The following is a 17,723-nucleotide window of genomic DNA, read 5'->3' as shown; positions in this document are numbered from 1 at the left end:
CACTTGAAAGGGCAGACAAGGCTTTGGTTAAAGTCTCATCTGAAAAACAGCAGCTACAAGTGTGCACTGCAGAGCTCCCTAAAAGTCAGGCTAGATTGGCTGTGTCTAAAACACACATATCCAGTCTCAGAGGTGAGACTAGCCCCAACAACACTTCCATCTCAACTCAACAAGTCAGGGTCAACACACTCAGAGAAAATAACCTGAGCACCTTGTATGCAGGAGAAATACTTTAAACAAACAGCTCACAAGAAGGAATGGAATAACCGGAATTGTTGGAGACTGGAAATAGATAAAGATGACTAGGAAGAGGTAAGTGGGCTGTGAGGATGGGGAGGGAGGGGTGAGTAGTGGGTGAGGGAGCAGGAATTGATGGTGGAGGTGACAGGCAATGTGGTTCCCTGGCCAGAGGAGATAAAAGCCCAAGGTCTTCAGGGTGGCATGGGGGCACAGTGGTTAGCACTCCTCACGATACCAGGGACTCGGGTTTGATTCCACCTTCGGGTGCCTGTCTGTGTGGTGTTTGCACATTCTCCCCATTTCCTCCCACAGTCCAAAGATGTGCAGTTTAGGTGGATTGGCCACGGGAAATGTAGGGTTACAGGGATAGGGTAAGGGAGTGGGTTAGGTGGATGCTCTTCAGAGGGGCAATGTGAACTAGATGGGCAGAATGGCCTGCTTCCACACAGTATGGATTCTCTGAAGGTAAGCCATCACATTTGAATGTGTTGCTCTCCATGGTGAGACAGCCTCTCAATTCCTATTTATTGGAAATAGTACCCACTGCCATATTCTGATTAATGACACTCTACGGATGTTAATCCAGCTCCCTCACACTGTCACTCAGTAACCCCTCTCCCCCAGTGCCCTGTGTTACTGATGGTATCTCTACTGATGTTAATCAGCTCCCTCACACTGTCACTCCGTAACCTCTCTCCCCAAGTGCCCTGTGTTACTGATGGTATCTCTACTGATGTTAATCAGCTTCCCCACACTGTCACTCAGTAACCCCTCTCCCCCAGTGCCCTGTGTTACTGATGGTATCTCTACTGATGTTAATCAGCTCCCTCACACTGTCACTCAGTAACCCCTCTCCCCAAGTGCCCTGTGTTACTGATGGTATCTCTACTGATGTTAATCAGCTTCCCCACACTGTCACTCAGTAACCCCTCTCCCCCAGTGCCCTGTGTTACTGATGGTATCTCTACTGATGTTAATCAGCTCCCTCACACTATCACTCAGTAACCCCTCTCCCCCAGTGCCCTGTGTTACTGACTGCAGTACTACTGTTATCATCATTTTCTGTATAAATTAAAAAATGATCAACAGGTCAAAACAAAGAAGTGTGGTTCTCATTTTAAAGTTGGTTCTGGATGGAAAGACTTATCTTTTTCTGAAATAGAGTCATACTGTCACCGAGTCATACAGTACCTAAAGAGGCCCTTTGGCCCAACTCATCCATGCCAACCACGTTTCCTAAACTGAACTAGTCCCATTGCCTGCATTTGGCCCATATCACTCTAAACCTTTCTTATCCATGTACTTTTGTCAAAATAGCTTTTAAATGTTGTAATTCCAGTTGCCTCTATCACATCCTATAGCCACTCGTTCCATACACTTATTATCCTCTGTGTGACAAAATTGCCTCTCAGATCCCTGTTAAATCTCTTCCCTCTCACTTTAAACCTATGCCCTCTAGTCTTAGACTCCCCTATCCTGGGGAAAAGATCTTGGCTATTTGCCTTAAAATCCTTTCATTCAAAAATTAGTAATGTGTGATCTCAACACACAGCAGCAAAGTAGGCCATTTGTTTGCTGAGTAAAATAAAATTCTAACGGGGTCGGCTAGACCAGATGAGGGAGGATGATTCCACTGGTTGGACCTCTACTACAACTAGAGGACACAGTCTCATTCTATAGGGTGAAGCATGTAGGACTGAGATGAGGAAATTTTTCTTCATTCAGAGATTCATGAACCTGTGGAATTCTCAAACACAGGAGACTAAGTCACTAAATCTATTCAATGAAGGTAAGTTTTTAGATTTTAAAGGCATTGAGGAACATGGTATTGAGACAGACGATTAGCCATGATCATACTGAATAGCAGAGCAGCCTCGAAGGGCCGAACAGTCTCATCCTGCACCCAGTTCCCATAAATCTCCTCCACTATTCAGTAAGATCATGGCTAATGAGGATTAGATAGGGTGGACAGTGAGAGTCTTTTTCCGAGGATAATGACTTCAGCTTGTATGAGGGGGCATAGCCACAAATTGAGGGGTGATAGATTTAAGACAGATGTCAGAGGCAGTTTCCTTACTCAGAGAGTGGTAAGGGCATGGAACACCCTGCCTGCCAATGTAGTTAACTCAGCCACATTAGGGGCATTTAAATAGTCCTTGGATAAGCATATGAAGAATGATGGGATAGTGTAGGGGGAGGGGCTTAGATTAGTTCATAGGTTGGTGCAACATCGAGGGCCGAAGGGCCTGTTCTGTACTGTATTGTTCTATGTTTTATGTTCTAATCTGATAATCCTCAAAGACATTTTCCTACATTTTCCCATAACCTTTGATTCCCTTAATGATTTAACATTTGTCTCTCTCTACCATAAACATAATGACCGGGCCTCCAAAACTCCCAATGGTAAAGATTCATTCCCCTCTGCAAGAAGGAATTCCTCCTCATCTCTGTCTCAAATGGGTGACGTCTTATTCTGAGATGATGCCCTATGCTCCTAGACTAATAAATAGATCATTCTTAATCAGAGGAAAGTTTTGGGAATGGGGCAGAGGGAAGAAATCCAGGTTAGAAAACCTTATGCCACAAAACTGTACCCCTGAGCGAGATCTGGGCCAGTGGCAGACGCAGAGTTCGCGGGGAAGGAGCATAAATAAACATGGAACAGCGGCTCCACTGTGTTGAAATCTCTGTCAGCTTTACAGGAATCTGACAGAGTGAAAGCGGCCAAAGTGGCTACGAGGACTGGCCATGAACCAGCCATTAACTAGTAAGTTAATGAGTAGTTGAGTAAGTAATGGTGAACTTGGATTCTGTCCGCAGGTATGAAGATCTAGGCTTTAGCCTGTGAATGTAGGGGCCTGGGACAAGACCCATACGACCTGCCATCCAAGCTCAAGAACTGCCAGCCTGCAAGAGTGGTCATGTGGATACAACAACAACTGGCAAGAGCAAAGCATCGCAACTTAAAAAAACGGTGTGATTTTCATCGGAGCATTTTTGGTTTGTTGGTTGTAAGTATATTAACCTGTTAATTAACCTGTTCAGATGGGCTATGACACACCTCTGGAGCAGGTGGGACTTGAACCTGGAACTCATGGCCCAGGGTTAGGACTGCCACTGGTTGCCTTACCAGATCCCCCAAAAGCACACCAGGGCATTCCCATAGTCATTCCAATCAAACTGTTCAGTCATGTTACGACAACCTTCTGTGACAGGTAAAGATTTAAACACAGGTCTCCTGACTCAGAGGTAGAGACACTACTTGTGCAACACAAGACCCCTATTTGTCAGCTGCATCTCGAGACAGAAATTGTCTAGACTGGCGATCAAGAGTTATCTGGTTGGGTGATTATTATTTTCTCAGTGGGGACCAGTGGGAGGAGGTTGAGATGGAACACTGGGAGGCAGGCGGTCACTGACTTAACATCCTGGAACATCGAGGAGCAGAGTTGGTAACCTCACATTCAGAACACTCAGCTCTGCCGGAGGGGGATGGGGGAGGTGGCTATTTACTGACCTGCACAAGCTACAGTCAAACTAGATCAACATGATTAGTCATGCGATTAGGTTGACCATGACCTGACATTGTGAAAGGGTAGTAAGAGACAGATTTGATCGTAACTTTCAAAAGGAAGTCAGATCAGTGAGAGACAGTAGGAACTGCAGATGCTAGGGGATCTGAGATAACAAGGCGTAGAGCTGGATGAACACAGCAGGTCAAGCAGCATCGGAGGAGCAGGAAAGCCAACATTTCAGGCCTTGACCCTTCTGGGTCTAGGCCCAAAACATCAGCTTTCCTGTTCCTCTGATGCTGCTTGACCTGCTGTGTTCATCCAGCTCTACGGTTGGTTATCTCAGATCAGTGAAAAGTGGGAAAGGGTCTGCAAGAATATTTTGCAAAGAGCTGGGGAGTAAAACTAGTTAAATTGGATTTGCAAAATGCAGCAGTGGGGCAAGGGCATCTCTTGTGCTTCTCTTTGACTCTACAGTTTCCGTGTCTGAGAAAACCTCAGACCCTTTGCAGAAAGCAATGCCGAACTCACATTCCAAATCTCAGAAACAAAAATGTACCTTTACCTGTGGCCGTAACGTGAAGGTGAAGCCATGAGGCTGAAAGAAGAATAAATGCTAAGCTCAATGTCTCACAGGGGAACATCTGCCCATCTTTCAGGACCATATTAACATCACATTCTCTCTGACTAGAGTCCAATCTTATTTCCCATCACGAGCAATCACTTTCTTTCAATGGCTTGATGGATAAATGTATGATTGGCCCACACAAAATCAGGAGGATTCTAGTTTTAGCCACCGATCCTTGCTGAACTAGCATCTCCTGGGCTCAGGAGGACCTGATACCACTAACTATTCCATTGAATTCTATTGGAGAAGTGGGTGTTTGGATGTTCTCCATGCAGGACAAGGTTCCGCTGTGATTAATCCTTGTCATGGGCAATTAACCCCGCCCCCCCCCCCCCCCAACAACAATTGGAAAACGAAACCACTAACATTTCCCTCAGAAATTGGCTTTAATTGGAGCTGCAGTCGAAGGGTGCAGGCAATAGCCAGTAAGGAAACCCAGTAAAGAATTCCCACAAAATTTCTCTGTCTGTTATTTAATGAAAGTGTTAACCTGTTTTCAATTAATGGAATTTAACGAGTTCAGAAAGGGTATGGCAAATACATTAATGGGTTTGTTACTAGCATGGCACAGTGCAGTTATATGGGGAAGTGTCTACTGGGCCCATAATCAATCTAGTGTCTAAACCAGCCTCATTTGTAATCTAGTAATCAGGTAACAGAAAATACCATTGTGCCTTTTCCAATAGTAAAGGATTACGGGATAGTCTTTTGTTTACAACTGAGATTAAATATTTGCTGTTTCTTCAGTGATCCTAACCACTGTTCTCATTTCACCAACCATTGACTGTTGGTCAACAACGTTTTTCTTTAAGCCCCGCAATAAATTTTTTTAGAAAAATACGTGACAGAATTCTCTGAAACTAAAAAAAAGCCCCTTCCTTCCCCTGAAGGGGTGGTGTTTGAAATGAAACATTTTGTAAGATTTCAGTATTGTGAACTCGCAATCCTGTGCCCCCCCACCTCGTAACTCTCGCTCAGTGCCTGGTCTGCTCAGTAGAAGGGCTTCATATACAGTTGTTGAAAGTCCAGGTTCCTTTTGTGCTTTCGCTTGTCTTTTCTGCTGGATTTATGCTGATGCCTTCGTGATCTGCGGTTGCCAGAGGCAGCTGGAGAGCAAAGGGAAAGGGGTGACACAGAAAAATGAAATTAGAAATGGACCGAAGAGCGGAGTTATTTTCCATGAATTTTCACATCTCTCCTTATCATTTCCTGCTTTTGTTTTCTCACGTTCTGGGTTTCTATTCCCCATCTGAGCTCTCCTCTAACCCCATTTGTCTGTGCTTTTCCTCACATTCCTGGTTGCCTTTCCATTTCAAGGAGTTGAATTAATTTGCTAAAAAAAATGTTGCGGCTTCTTCTGGCTCAATAAAAACACTTTTATTATTGATTCTGTAACCTAATAAAATGTGTGTATAAATAGGCCGCCCTTCCACCATCCCTTTACCTTTCTCATCATAATTCTGTTTCCCAACTTCCTACTGGGTTCACCCATCATTGCAACTAAGTATCCATTCGATCCTCTCACGAAGATATCCATGAGTCATGTATTGATGTTGAACTGTTGTACATGAGAATAAAGCTGGTATTAGTAAAATTGATTCCGGAGGCCTTCGCATTGCTGTAAAAAACTAATCGGTTCACAATGTTCCTACACAGAGAGGAAGCCTGCTCATCTTATCCCACCTGCATCTATATGTGCCGTCAGTTTCACATGCAATGTGGTTGACTATAAACTGTTCTCTGAAGTGACTGAGCATTAGGATTAGCCATACGGGAGCTGTAGTAGGCTACTTAGCCCCTCGAGTCTAATCTGCTAGATCATTCTACCTCAATATCATTTTCTCGCACTATTCCCGTATAGAGTTAAAGAGGAACAAGGATAGGCCATTCAGTTCTTCAAGCCCATTCAATAAGATCATCTGCCTTTGGCCCAATAATCCTTAATACCTCTACTTCACAAAAATGTATTTACCTTAGGTTTAAAATTAACAACTGATCTATCATCCTCTACCACCTGTGGAAGGGAGCTCCAAACATTTACCATCTTTGCATTCCCTTGATACCTTTAACATCTGGAAATCTATTGGTGTGTCTTGAATGTATTCAATGATTGAGCTTGCCCCCTCATTGGGTAGAGAATGCCAAAGATTCAACGCCCCCTGAATGAAGAAATTCTGCTTCATCTCAGTCTCAAACGGACTATTTCTGAATCAGGTTTTCAGTTGTATCTGGGCACTTAGGGATGGGCGTTAAATTCCGGCCTTGCCAGTGATGCCACATCTTCAGACTCAATGGCAAGACAAAACATTCAACCAGTTGGAAGTTTCAACCAAATCTTAGTCGCACAGATTTAAAATTCAGTCTTTCTTCAAGGAACTTTCTAAAAACCACATGGTGCCTGAGTTTGGAATGGGGAATGATAATGCCAAGCATACAAAGGCAGGTAGTAGCTCCTAGAAAACCTGACCCTAGTGTCTCAGCTTGAACATTGAGACTGTTGAAGGCTCATTCTCCTGAGTAGTACAACTTAGAAACCACAGACACAACAGCCCCCTAATGAGCGCATGATTCATCGAAATATATCACACAATTCACAATCATATACGGTGCTTCGTTCTAATACTCTTAAGTGATCTCATGTCCTTTACTCTGTGAGAGATCCAGATGGTTTGGTTTTAGGATGCAGACTGCAAGGCACACTGTGCAATGTAAAGTCGTGATAAGGAGCTGTAAGCAAGGAAACAGGGATCCAGAGAAAACCATTCAACCTCTTAAGCCCATCCTACCATACTATTCACTCAGAACTGGTCTATAATTCAACTCCAAGATAATAAAATGTGAGGCTGGATGAACACAGCAGGCCAAGCAGCATCTCAGGAGCACAAAAGCTGACGTTTCGGGCCTAGACCCTTCATCAGAGACCCTTCATCTCTCTCTCTCCTATAATTCAACTCCATATTGCTTGACTCCTTTACTGAGAGAAAATCTGGCTACCTCAGTCTCGAAAGCTACAATGGTTATTTGGTTGTTCACAGCCTTTCGGAGCAGAGAATTCCACTGTCTAAATTATATCACCAGTGAGAAGTTGATCCTTCCTGAACAGCATTCGCTCTGAATTTGAGATTATCCCCCTTTGCTCCTGACTCACCTGCACCAGAGGAGCCATGTCTCCATGCCTACTCTATTGAATTCTTCTCAACATTTTAACCACAGGGAAGTCAGGGCATTTATCAATCTGTGTACACGATGGGTTGTTACGGTTACTCAAGGCAAGGTGTTGGCAGATACCCAATACCAGGCCTCACACCCACTCTGTCAGATGGCGCAGGGAAACAGTAGGATGAGAACAATGTGAGAGGAATGGTATCAAGTCCCATACCTTTGGCTTGCAATGGAAATTCAGTTGACTTAATTCTTGGGATGTGGGCTACCCAATGAGCAGGGATTGAATGACCGAGAGTTCAAGGATGTGCAGGTTAGGTGGATTGGCCATGCTAAATTGTCCATAGTGTACAGGGATGTGCAGGCTAGGTGGCTTAAGCATGGGAAATATGGGTTATGGGGATATCATAGGGGTTTGCTCGTTGGAGGGCAGTGCAGATTTGATTGGCCAAATGGCCTCTTTATGCACTCTAGGAAATCTACATTATCTGGAGTTTACAAGCCTGAGAGGTGACCTAATTGAAATAAGATAACAAAGTGTGGAGCTGGATGAACACAGCAGGCCAAGCAGAATCTCAGGAGCATGAAAGCTGACGTTTTGGGCCTAGACCCTTCATCAGAGATCACCAGGGTCTAGGCCCAAAACGTCAGCTTTTGTGCTCCTAAGATGCTGCTTGGCCTGCTGTGTTCATTCAGCTCCACACTTTGTTATCTTGGATTCTCCAGCATCTGCAGTTCTCATTATCACTGATCTAATTGAAATGTAGAGCTTGACAGGGTAGGTACTGAAGTGGAATATACATTGTTAGGAAATACAGGTGAAGTACCTTGAGCACTTATAAAGAGAGGCTGCCCGGACCTGGCATTGTAGGTTGGAAGCAGAAACCCCCAAGCAAGTTAATCCTAAGCCACATGATGATGTCTGAATATGGACACTGTGGCATATTCATTCACGGGGTGACAGCGTCATTGGCAAGGCCAGCGTTTATTGCCCGTCCCTAACTGACCAGAGAGCAGATAAGAGCCAATCACATGGCTGTGGATCTGGAGTCAAATGTAGGTCAGGCTAGGTAAGGATGGCAGTTACCTTCCCTAAAGGACATCAGTGAGCCAAATGGGTTTTTCTGTTGACAGTGGTTTCATGGTCATCATTTGACTCTTAGTTCGAGATTTATTTATTTATTTCAAATTCCACTCCCTGTTGTCGGTCCCCAGAACATTACCTGGGTATTCAGATTAACAGCCCAGTGATATTACCATGAGGCCATCACCTCCCTTAAATTTTTCCCATGGCTAGATTTATTCTCAGGGTCAACCCAAAGCACTTTACAACAAATGAAGTACTTTCAGGCTGAAAACACTATTCTGAAGTAAGAAACATAGCAGCCAATCTGCACACAACAAGCTGCCACTAACAACAATATTATATAGAGAACATCACCAGTTTGTGGTAATATTGACTGAGGAATTGATATTGATCAGGACAGAGCCAGACTAGCATTAACAGCCTGATGGTGGTCACCCACACACAATGCAGGAGATATCGGGACTCCCCGTGTGATTTCTTATATGAGTGGGAATTGAGTGACTCAACGCTAAGCAGCTGCAAAATGTGGCAATGGTCCTGCTGCCAGCTTCGCATTCATTATAGAATTGGCAGGAAGCAATTAGGGTTTCACATTCCTGTTTCTGCTCAAGTCAAGACAGAGATTCTCAGCAGGATATTCTTCCACAGATGCTAAATGCGGCAGCTTTAAAACTTTATAAGGCAGTGGCTTGCAATTCCACATGTCTGCATCCCCAATTAAATATTTATCTCCACTTGGAATGCCTATTTCTCTTCACTTCACAGGAGGTCTGTTTAGTAAGTTTGCAGACGGCGCCAGAATTGAAGGTGTAGTGGACAGGGAAAAAGGCTACCTCAGAGTATACAGGACCTTGATCAGACGGGCCAATGGGCCAAAGAGTGGCAGATGGAGTTTAATTTAGATAAATGTGAGGTGCTACATTTTGGAAAGGCAAATCAGGGCAGGACTTGTACATTTAGTGGTAAGGTCCTGGGGAGTGTTGCTGAACAAAGAGACTTTGGAGTGCAGGTTCATAGTTCCTTGAAAGTGGAGTCCCAAGTAGGCAAGAGAGTGAAGAAAGCATTTAGCATGCTTGCCTTTATTGCTTAGTGTATTGAGTGTAGGAGCTAGGGGATCGTGTTGTAGCTGTACAGGACATTGGTTCGGCCACTTTTGGAATATTGTGTGCAATTCTGGTCTCCCTGCTGGAGCAAGCTTGTTGTGAAACTTGAAAGAGTTCACAAAAAATTGACTTGGATGTTAAGAGGGTTGGAGGGTTTGAGTTATAGGGAGGGGCTGAATATACTGGGGCCATTTTCCCTGGAGCATCGGAGGCTGACGGGTGACCTCATAGAGGTTTGTAAAATCGTGAGAGGCGTGGACATGCTGAACAGCCAGGGTATTTTCCCAGGCGTGGGAGAGTCCAAAACTAGACAGCATAGGTTTAAGGTGAGAGATTAAAGATTTAGAAAGGATCGAAGGGACAACTTTTTCACCCTGAGGGTGGTTCGCGTGTGGAATGAGCTGCCAGAGGAAGTCATGTAAGCTGGTACAATATGGATATATGAATAAGAAGGGTTTAGAGGGACATGGGCCAAATGCTGGCAAATGGGACAAGATTAATTTAGGACATCTGGTTGGCATGGACGAGTTGGGCCAAAGGTCTGTTTCCATGCTGTACAGCTGTATGAAACTCTGACTTCAGGCCTGTTTATTAATGTATCCAAGATAGTAGATGGGGTTAATTTTCACTGTGGGACATAGCACAGAATTGGATAGAATCAAAAACACATTGAAATGCGAGGGTATTAGGCCTGAGTCTTATTGACTTTGTAGATTATTGAGCGAGGACTGGGTGGGGAAATAAATTGCTTAATTCTGTGGCCCTCAGTAAGAAGAGCCAAACTTCATCTCCAACTCTCCTTGGATCACGTCGAGGTCAGAAGCTGGGAATTCTCCAGCGAGTAACTTGCATCTTGTGTCCCAAAAGCCTGTCCAGCATCTACAAGGCACAAGCCAGGAGGATGGTGGAATACAGCCTACTTGCCTGGATGAATGCAGCTCGAACAACACTCAGGAAGCTCAATACCATTGACAACAAAAAAGCCTGCTTGATTGGTATTCTATCCACCATTTTCAACACATACTCTGTCGACAATCAATGCAGACGAGCAGCAGCGTGTACCATATACAAGATGCACTGCAGCAACTTGGCAAGTCTCCCTCATTAGCACTTTTCAAATCTATTAGATTTCTACGATCTAGAAGGACAAGGGCAGCAAATGAATGACATCACTCTCTGCAAGTTTCACCTCCAAGAGAAGTACAGACAGGAAGAGATACAAAGAGAGAGTGTTAGAGAGAGCAATAGATATAGAAAGCGAGAGATACAGATAGCACAAGATTCATAGAGTGCGGGATACAGTGATTACAAGATACAGAGAGCAAGATAGGAAGAGAGCGCATGATACAGAGATTGCAAGATACAGAAATTATAAGACACAGAGAGCAAAAGACAGAGACAGTCAGAGATCCAGAGGATGCTAGATGCAGACACTGCAAGATACAGAGAGCAAGAGATATAGAGGGTGCAAGATACAAACAGGAAAAGGTATAGAGAGTGAGGTAGGCAGTAAGTGACGAATACAGAGACACACAAAGAGAGTCAGTGACAACGAGAAAACAAGAGAGAGACGGACATGCTTATGTGCAAAAGGAAGTTAATGAAGGAGATAAAGAAGCTTACATCTGAAAAACCATATGCCTGTTTTGGATTAAAAAATAGAAATATACTCTCTCCCTGTGACATATGCATATATTTATTTCTTTAACTGTGGCTTGTGAGGAGGTTGAAATGTATTCCTGCAGTGATGTTCCCACAATGTGTAAAGTTACCACAAATGACAGGATGGTGAAGAAGGCGTTTGGTATCCTTGCCTTTATTGGTCAGCGCGTTGAGTGTAGGAGTTGGCATATCATGTTACAGCTGTACAGAACATTGGTCAGGCCACTTTTGGAATACTGCGTGCAGTTCTGGTCTCCGTGCTACAGGAAAGATGTTGTGAAACTTGAAAGGGCTCAGAAAAGATTTACAAGGATCTTGCCGAGGTTTAGAGGGTTGAGCTATAGGGAGATGATGAATAGGCTGGGGCTATTTTCCCTGGAGCGTTAGAGGCTGAGGGGCTTTATAATATCATGAGAGGCATGGCTAGGGTGAATAGACGAGATCTTTTCTTTGGGGTCAGGGGAGTCCAAAATAGAGGGCACAGGCTTAAGGTGAGAGGGAAAAAAATATAAAATAGACCTAAGGGGCAATTTTTTCATGCAGAGGGTAGTGTGCGTATGGAATAAGCTGGCAAAGGAAGTGATGGAGGCTGGTACAATTACAGCATCTGGATGGGTATATGAACAGGAAGGGTTTAGAGGGATATGGGCCAAATACTGGCAGATGGGACTAATTAATTTAGAATATCTGATCAGCGTGGATGAGTTGGACCGAAGAGTCTGTTTCTGTGCTGCACAGCTCAATTGATCTATGACTCTAAGTGGCCTGGAGACTTCTTGCCAGTTCTCCCAATCATCCACCACTGCCTCTGGGGGCACACGGACTGTCAGAAAGACATCTGAAAATGGCCATTGACAGCACTTCTCTCAGGACCTCACTGATCCTCCGCCTACATTAATGCAGGAGATCAGGAAAAGTTCCTGCAGAGCTTGTAGACCAGGTATCTGCCTCTTGTTTCCTGATAAGGCACTAAGCAGCCAGCTCTCAACTGCATCCTCTTGTGGTCCCTTGCATATGTTGTCTTCTGAAGCCCCCAGACCCCAATTACACCCCCCTCCCTGCAAATGCAGTACACCGTCTGAGCAGCATCGTAGCAAAGTCTACCCCAGTAAAGGTCAGAAGTCACACAACACCTTTTTTTGGTCCAACAGGTTTATTTGAACTCAGAACATAGAACAGTCCATCACAGTACAGGCCCTTTAGCCCACGATGTTGTGCCGAAGTTTTACTCTAAACCTAAGGTCTATCTAACCTCCACCCCTACCTTATACTATCATCCATGTGCCTATCTAATAGCCGCTTAAAAGCCCCTAATGAGGTCAACTCTACTACCCTCTCCGGAAATGCATTCCACACCTCGGCCACTCTCTGAGTAAAGAACCTACCTCTGACGTCTCCCCATATCTAGCTCCACTCATTTTAAAACGATGCCCCCTCGCAATAACTACCTCCACCCTAGGAGCAAGTCTCTGGCTGTCCACTCTATCTATACCACTGATCATTTCATACACCTCTACCAAGTCACTGCTCATCATTTGTCGTTCTAAAGAGAAAAGCCCTAGTTCTCTCAACCTTTTCTTGTAAGACCTTCCCTCCATTCCAGGCAACATCCCAGCAAATTTCCTCTGGACCTTTACCAAATGCTTCCACATCTTACCTGTAATGAGGCGGCCAGAAATGGACACAATACTCCAGCTGTGGCCGAACCAGGCTTTTGTATTGCTGGAGCATAACTTCACGGCTCTTGAATTTAATCTCTCTATTAACAAAAGCTAACACACCATATGCCTTCTTAACAACTCTCTCCACCTGGGTGGCAACTTTCAGGGAACTGTGGACATGGACCCCAAGATCCCTCTACTCCTTCACATTTTCCGTTAACCCTGTATTCTGCTTTCAAGTTTGTCCTTCCAAAATGAATCACCTCACACTTTTCAGGGTTAAACTCCATCTGCCACTTCTCAGCCCAGCTCTGCATCCTGTCAATGCCACCTGTCTCTTGAAGTCACGTGTCTGTAAGCTTGTGATTTCTGACTCTGTCTACCCCAGTCCAACACCAGCACTTCCACAAGGGTGCAGTAAAACTCACGGTTTAGGCAGAGGATTTTCAGCTTATCCCACTTGCCGTTGCTGTGACACTTGATGGTTGGGATGTGACGTTGAATGAAGCCCTCATCACACTGGTACCTGACCACTGAGTGGATCTCATAACGAGCTTTCTTCCTGCCAATTGGCACAGCGTGTTCCAAAACAGGGGGTGGACCACAGAGCACTGACAGAAAAGGAACAGATTTATTCCAATACATCGCCGTCCAGTAATTGTGGACTTTCATTTTGTGATTAGAACTCAAGTTCATGAACCGACTATTTATTTTTATTTGCTGTGCTATTTCAGCCATAAGAGCACAATGACCATTTCTCGTATTCACTAATATTGTGGGATCATAGTATCCTGCAGCACTGAAAGAGGCCATTTGGCCCATTGTGTGTGTACTAACTGTTTGAAAGAGCAATATGGTTAGTCTCTCTTAGTCGCACTTCCATTTTTGCGTTGCAGGTTTTTCCTTTTGATAGGTTTCCAAAATTCTCTTTGGAAATTTATGATTGAATCTGCTTTCCACATTTATTGCACATCGAATATTGAATTTCTTGGTGGTATGGAACTTAAATATTGCTAGACAAAGATGCAAAGTCAAATATTTTTGTTTTGCACTCATCAGGATGCAGAAATGTAAGAAAACCAAACTTAGACAGGGAACACCAATTTATACAGCATGTAAAGAAGGGGCTGATTGGTTAGACCATGAAGATTTAGCAGGACCTATTAGCTGTCAATTTTAACTGATTAAACTCAGATGAAGCGAGTGGACCTCGAATGCTCAGAGAACTACAATGAGAAAAGCAGCCATCTTCTGACTTTTTAGATAACAAAGTGTGAAGCTGGATGAACACAGCAGGCCAAGCAGCATCTCAGGAGCACAAAAGCTGACGTTTCGGGCCTAGACCCTTCATCAGCTCTCTGATGAAGAGTCTAGGCCTGAAATGTCAGCTTTTGTGCTCCTGAGATGCTGCTTGGCCTGCTGTGTTCATCCAGCTTCACACTTTGTTATCTGGGATTCTCCAGTATCTGCAGTTCCCATTATCTCTCATCTTCTGACTTTTTCCTCACTGGTTAAGGTGCAATTTATGGACAAATTATTTTCCACTGCACAGAGCAGGGTGTACAAGAATATACGTGGCTCCTTGCAGGCATGTCCCTGGCTGATAATGGTATGTCAATTTCCGGTGCAATCTTTAGCACAGTTTGGATTATTTAGTGAATGTTGTTCAGCAACAGAATGACATGTAACATTGGGCATGGTGATCTGAGGCATGGCACCTCAAGGTGATTGAGCACGAGCACTTGCTGCCCACTGCAAATGGTCAATGGGACATGTTTGATAGGATTGCTAGTCGCTGGGATGTATAGCCTCAGTACCTAGCATCACACTGGCACTGAGTCTCATATGCCACATTACTCAGTTCTGCTGTAGGTGAGATGTCTTTTTGTCTTGACATCAGTATCCTGTCGGTGGAGGAAACCGCACAAGGGCTGACCACAAACAGCAGCATGCAATATTTACCACCATGCAGGTGATGTGCTTCATAACATCACAACTCACTGTGTTAAACAAAATCTTTTCTCGCTCCTTTGCTAATTATTTTAAATCTCTAGTTACCAACTACCACCTCTCGAAAGTTTCTCCTTTATACGCTAATTACTTCACTATAAACATTCTAAAGCACTTTATAATCAGCGAATTACTTCTTGAAGTGCAGTTGCTGTTGTATTAAAATTTGTACATGCAAGATGCCACAAGATAAATGGTTAACAATCTGCCTTGGTGTTAATTGAGAGATAATTAAGTGGATAAGTTTATGAAGGATATGGACAGAGTGAATAGGAAGCAGCTGTTCCCCTTGGGTGGGGCAATAGTTTTAATTTAAGGGGCAGGAGACTCGGGGGGAAAAAAAATTCATTCAGCTGGGGGCAGGACTCTGGAATGCACTGCCCAGGAAGGTTAGTGGAGGCCAGAAACTGGACAACATTTTAAAAAAAAATTGGGATGAGCACTTCAAATATGATAACATTCAAGGATATGGGACAAGTGCAGGAAATTGGGATTAGCGTGCCTTTAGTGGTAGTTATGTCAGCGCAGATTCAATGGGCTGAAGGGCCTTTTCTGCACTCTATGAATCTTCTGCACTCTATGAATTATTGACCAGGGCACCACAAAGAAAACCCTGGTCTGATATTGAGGTCTTCTTTATTCACCCAATGAGAGGCAACTCTCCACTGCTACTTAAAATCTAAGTCAAATCTCCAGCGTGGCATTCAAATCCTCAGCATTTTGATACAGAGGCAAGTCTGCTACAAACTCAGCCACAGCCTTCATATAGCGCTTTCCAATCTTGATCCTTCACTTACAGGCCTTGTAAGAAAATATCTTGGAATCAGTGGGAACATCAGGGAGGTGCAGTATTGGCAATTTACTGAGATTGAGGTTGGGCAAATTGTCGGAGGGATTGTAGAGAAGTTTAACACTGTTGTGAGAGTTTTACCAGAGAGTCCTCAGTGCTGTTACCACTGTATGGAGTAAAGCTCTTTCTAAAGACCACGAAGAAATGCTCTTGTCATATTACAGCGTATTGTGACTGGTCATCAGGGATGGATACTCCATCAACCCACAGTACATCACTCATTCCCTTGGAAGGCCATGGCTCAATACATGACATTGACTTATCTTCCTTTACCTGTTCCCTTCTTACAGATGTAGGGCAGGTTATAGTTACATGGTACATCATTCCACTTCCCATTTTCATGTTTGATTGTGACCACACAGTCCTCTCCTCCAGCGAAGAAACTATCTGGTTGGTTTTCCCGCCAGTTTTCATATTGCTTGGTGAGAAGAGATTAAAAAAAGGAAGTCAGCTAAAATTGTGGATTCACAACTCATGGTCTCAGTTGTTAATGATGCTGCACACAGGCCAGGAATCTCCCAGGTTCAACCCTTGCTTAGACCAAGATGGTAGATCTCAGCCTCGGATGTCAATGCGATACAATCTTTGCTATGAAGAGTCCTTAATTCCCAATAACTGGGGAGTCCAAAAGCAGGGGCACAGTCCAGGGATACAGAGTAGGCCATTCAGGACTGAGATGAGGAGCAAAGCCTTTCACCCAGAGGGTAATAAGCTGATGGAATTCTCCACCACAGCAATGTTTTGGTCTCAAACACTTTTAAGTTTTCAAGAAGGAGTTAGATATAGTTCTTAGAGCTAAAGGGAGCAGAATGAATGGGGAGAAAGCAGGAACTGGATACTGACTTGGATGATCATGGGGCGGCACGGTGGCTCAATGGTTAGCACTACAGCCTCACAGCGCCAGGGACCCGGGCTCGATTCCAACCTCAGGTAACTGTCTGTGTGGAGTTTGCACATTCTCCCCGTGTCTGCATGGGTTTCCTTCGGGTGCTCTGGTTTCCTCCCACAGTCCAACGATTTGCAGGCTAGGTGGATTGGCCGTGCTAAATTGGCTGTAGTGTTCAGGGGTGTGTGGGTTATAGGGGGATGGGTTTGGGTGGGATGCTCCAAGGGGCAGTGTGGACGTTTTGGGCCAAAGGGCCTGTTTCCACAGTGTAGGGAATCTAATCAGTCATGATCATATTGAATAGCAGAGTAGGTCGGAAAGGCTGAATGGCCTACTCTGCTATTTTTCTACATAAGAGAGGAAATTTGCCCAAGGTTCCTACTTCTGATCATTATCAAGTACATTGGGATCCCATGGGGACAGATTGTATAGTTCAGGCCTGTATTTCCTGGAGGAAGGAAAATTAGAGAGTGACCTGATCAAGGTGTTTCAGATTGATAAGGCAGAGAGGTGATGTGAAGTATTGGGTGTGTGGTGCTGATGGAATGAAGTCAAGAACAAGGAGTAAAATTAGAACTTGATTGGAATTAGGTAGCACTGGCACTACAGAATGGTCTGTGAGGCCATTTCAGAGAGCAGCCAAGGGATAGTCATGTTGTTGAGTTTCTGGAGTCACCTGGAAGCCAGGCCAGGCAAAGACAACATTTTCCCTCCCTAAAGGACATGAGTGAACCAGGTAGGGTTTTACAACAATGGTCTTCATTAGACTAGATCTTACTTACAGAATTTTGTTGTGTTCAAATTTCACCACCTGCCATGGTTGGATTCAAACCCATGTACACAGAACTTTGGCCCAGGACTCTGAGTTACTAGGCTACAGACATCACTACCTGGCCACACAAAGGGGAGTGGAAAGCTAGTG

General features: G+C 44.3%; 1 protein-coding gene across 1 annotated transcript in view; it reads right to left on the bottom strand.

Moving 5' to 3' along the window:
- Positions 1-4,741: 4,741 nt before the first annotated feature.
- The window catches only part of ncanb (neurocan b), a 241,287-nt gene continuing 228,305 nt past the window's right edge, over positions 4,742-17,723 (bottom strand). The window contains exons 13-15 of the mRNA XM_059638556.1: positions 16,189-16,333; positions 13,484-13,666; positions 4,742-5,486 (exon numbers count right to left, since the gene is read on the bottom strand). Of these exons, the coding sequence (XP_059494539.1) occupies positions 5,371-5,486; positions 13,484-13,666; positions 16,189-16,333 (444 nt within the window). The 3' untranslated portion in view covers positions 4,742-5,370. The remainder of the gene's footprint in view (positions 5,487-13,483; positions 13,667-16,188; positions 16,334-17,723) is intronic.

This window comes from Stegostoma tigrinum, chromosome 30 (genome assembly GCF_030684315.1).
Source record: "Stegostoma tigrinum isolate sSteTig4 chromosome 30, sSteTig4.hap1, whole genome shotgun sequence".
NCBI classification, from domain to species: domain Eukaryota; kingdom Metazoa; phylum Chordata; class Chondrichthyes; order Orectolobiformes; family Stegostomatidae; genus Stegostoma; species Stegostoma tigrinum.
This window is presented reverse-complemented; position numbering and strand designations above follow the sequence as displayed.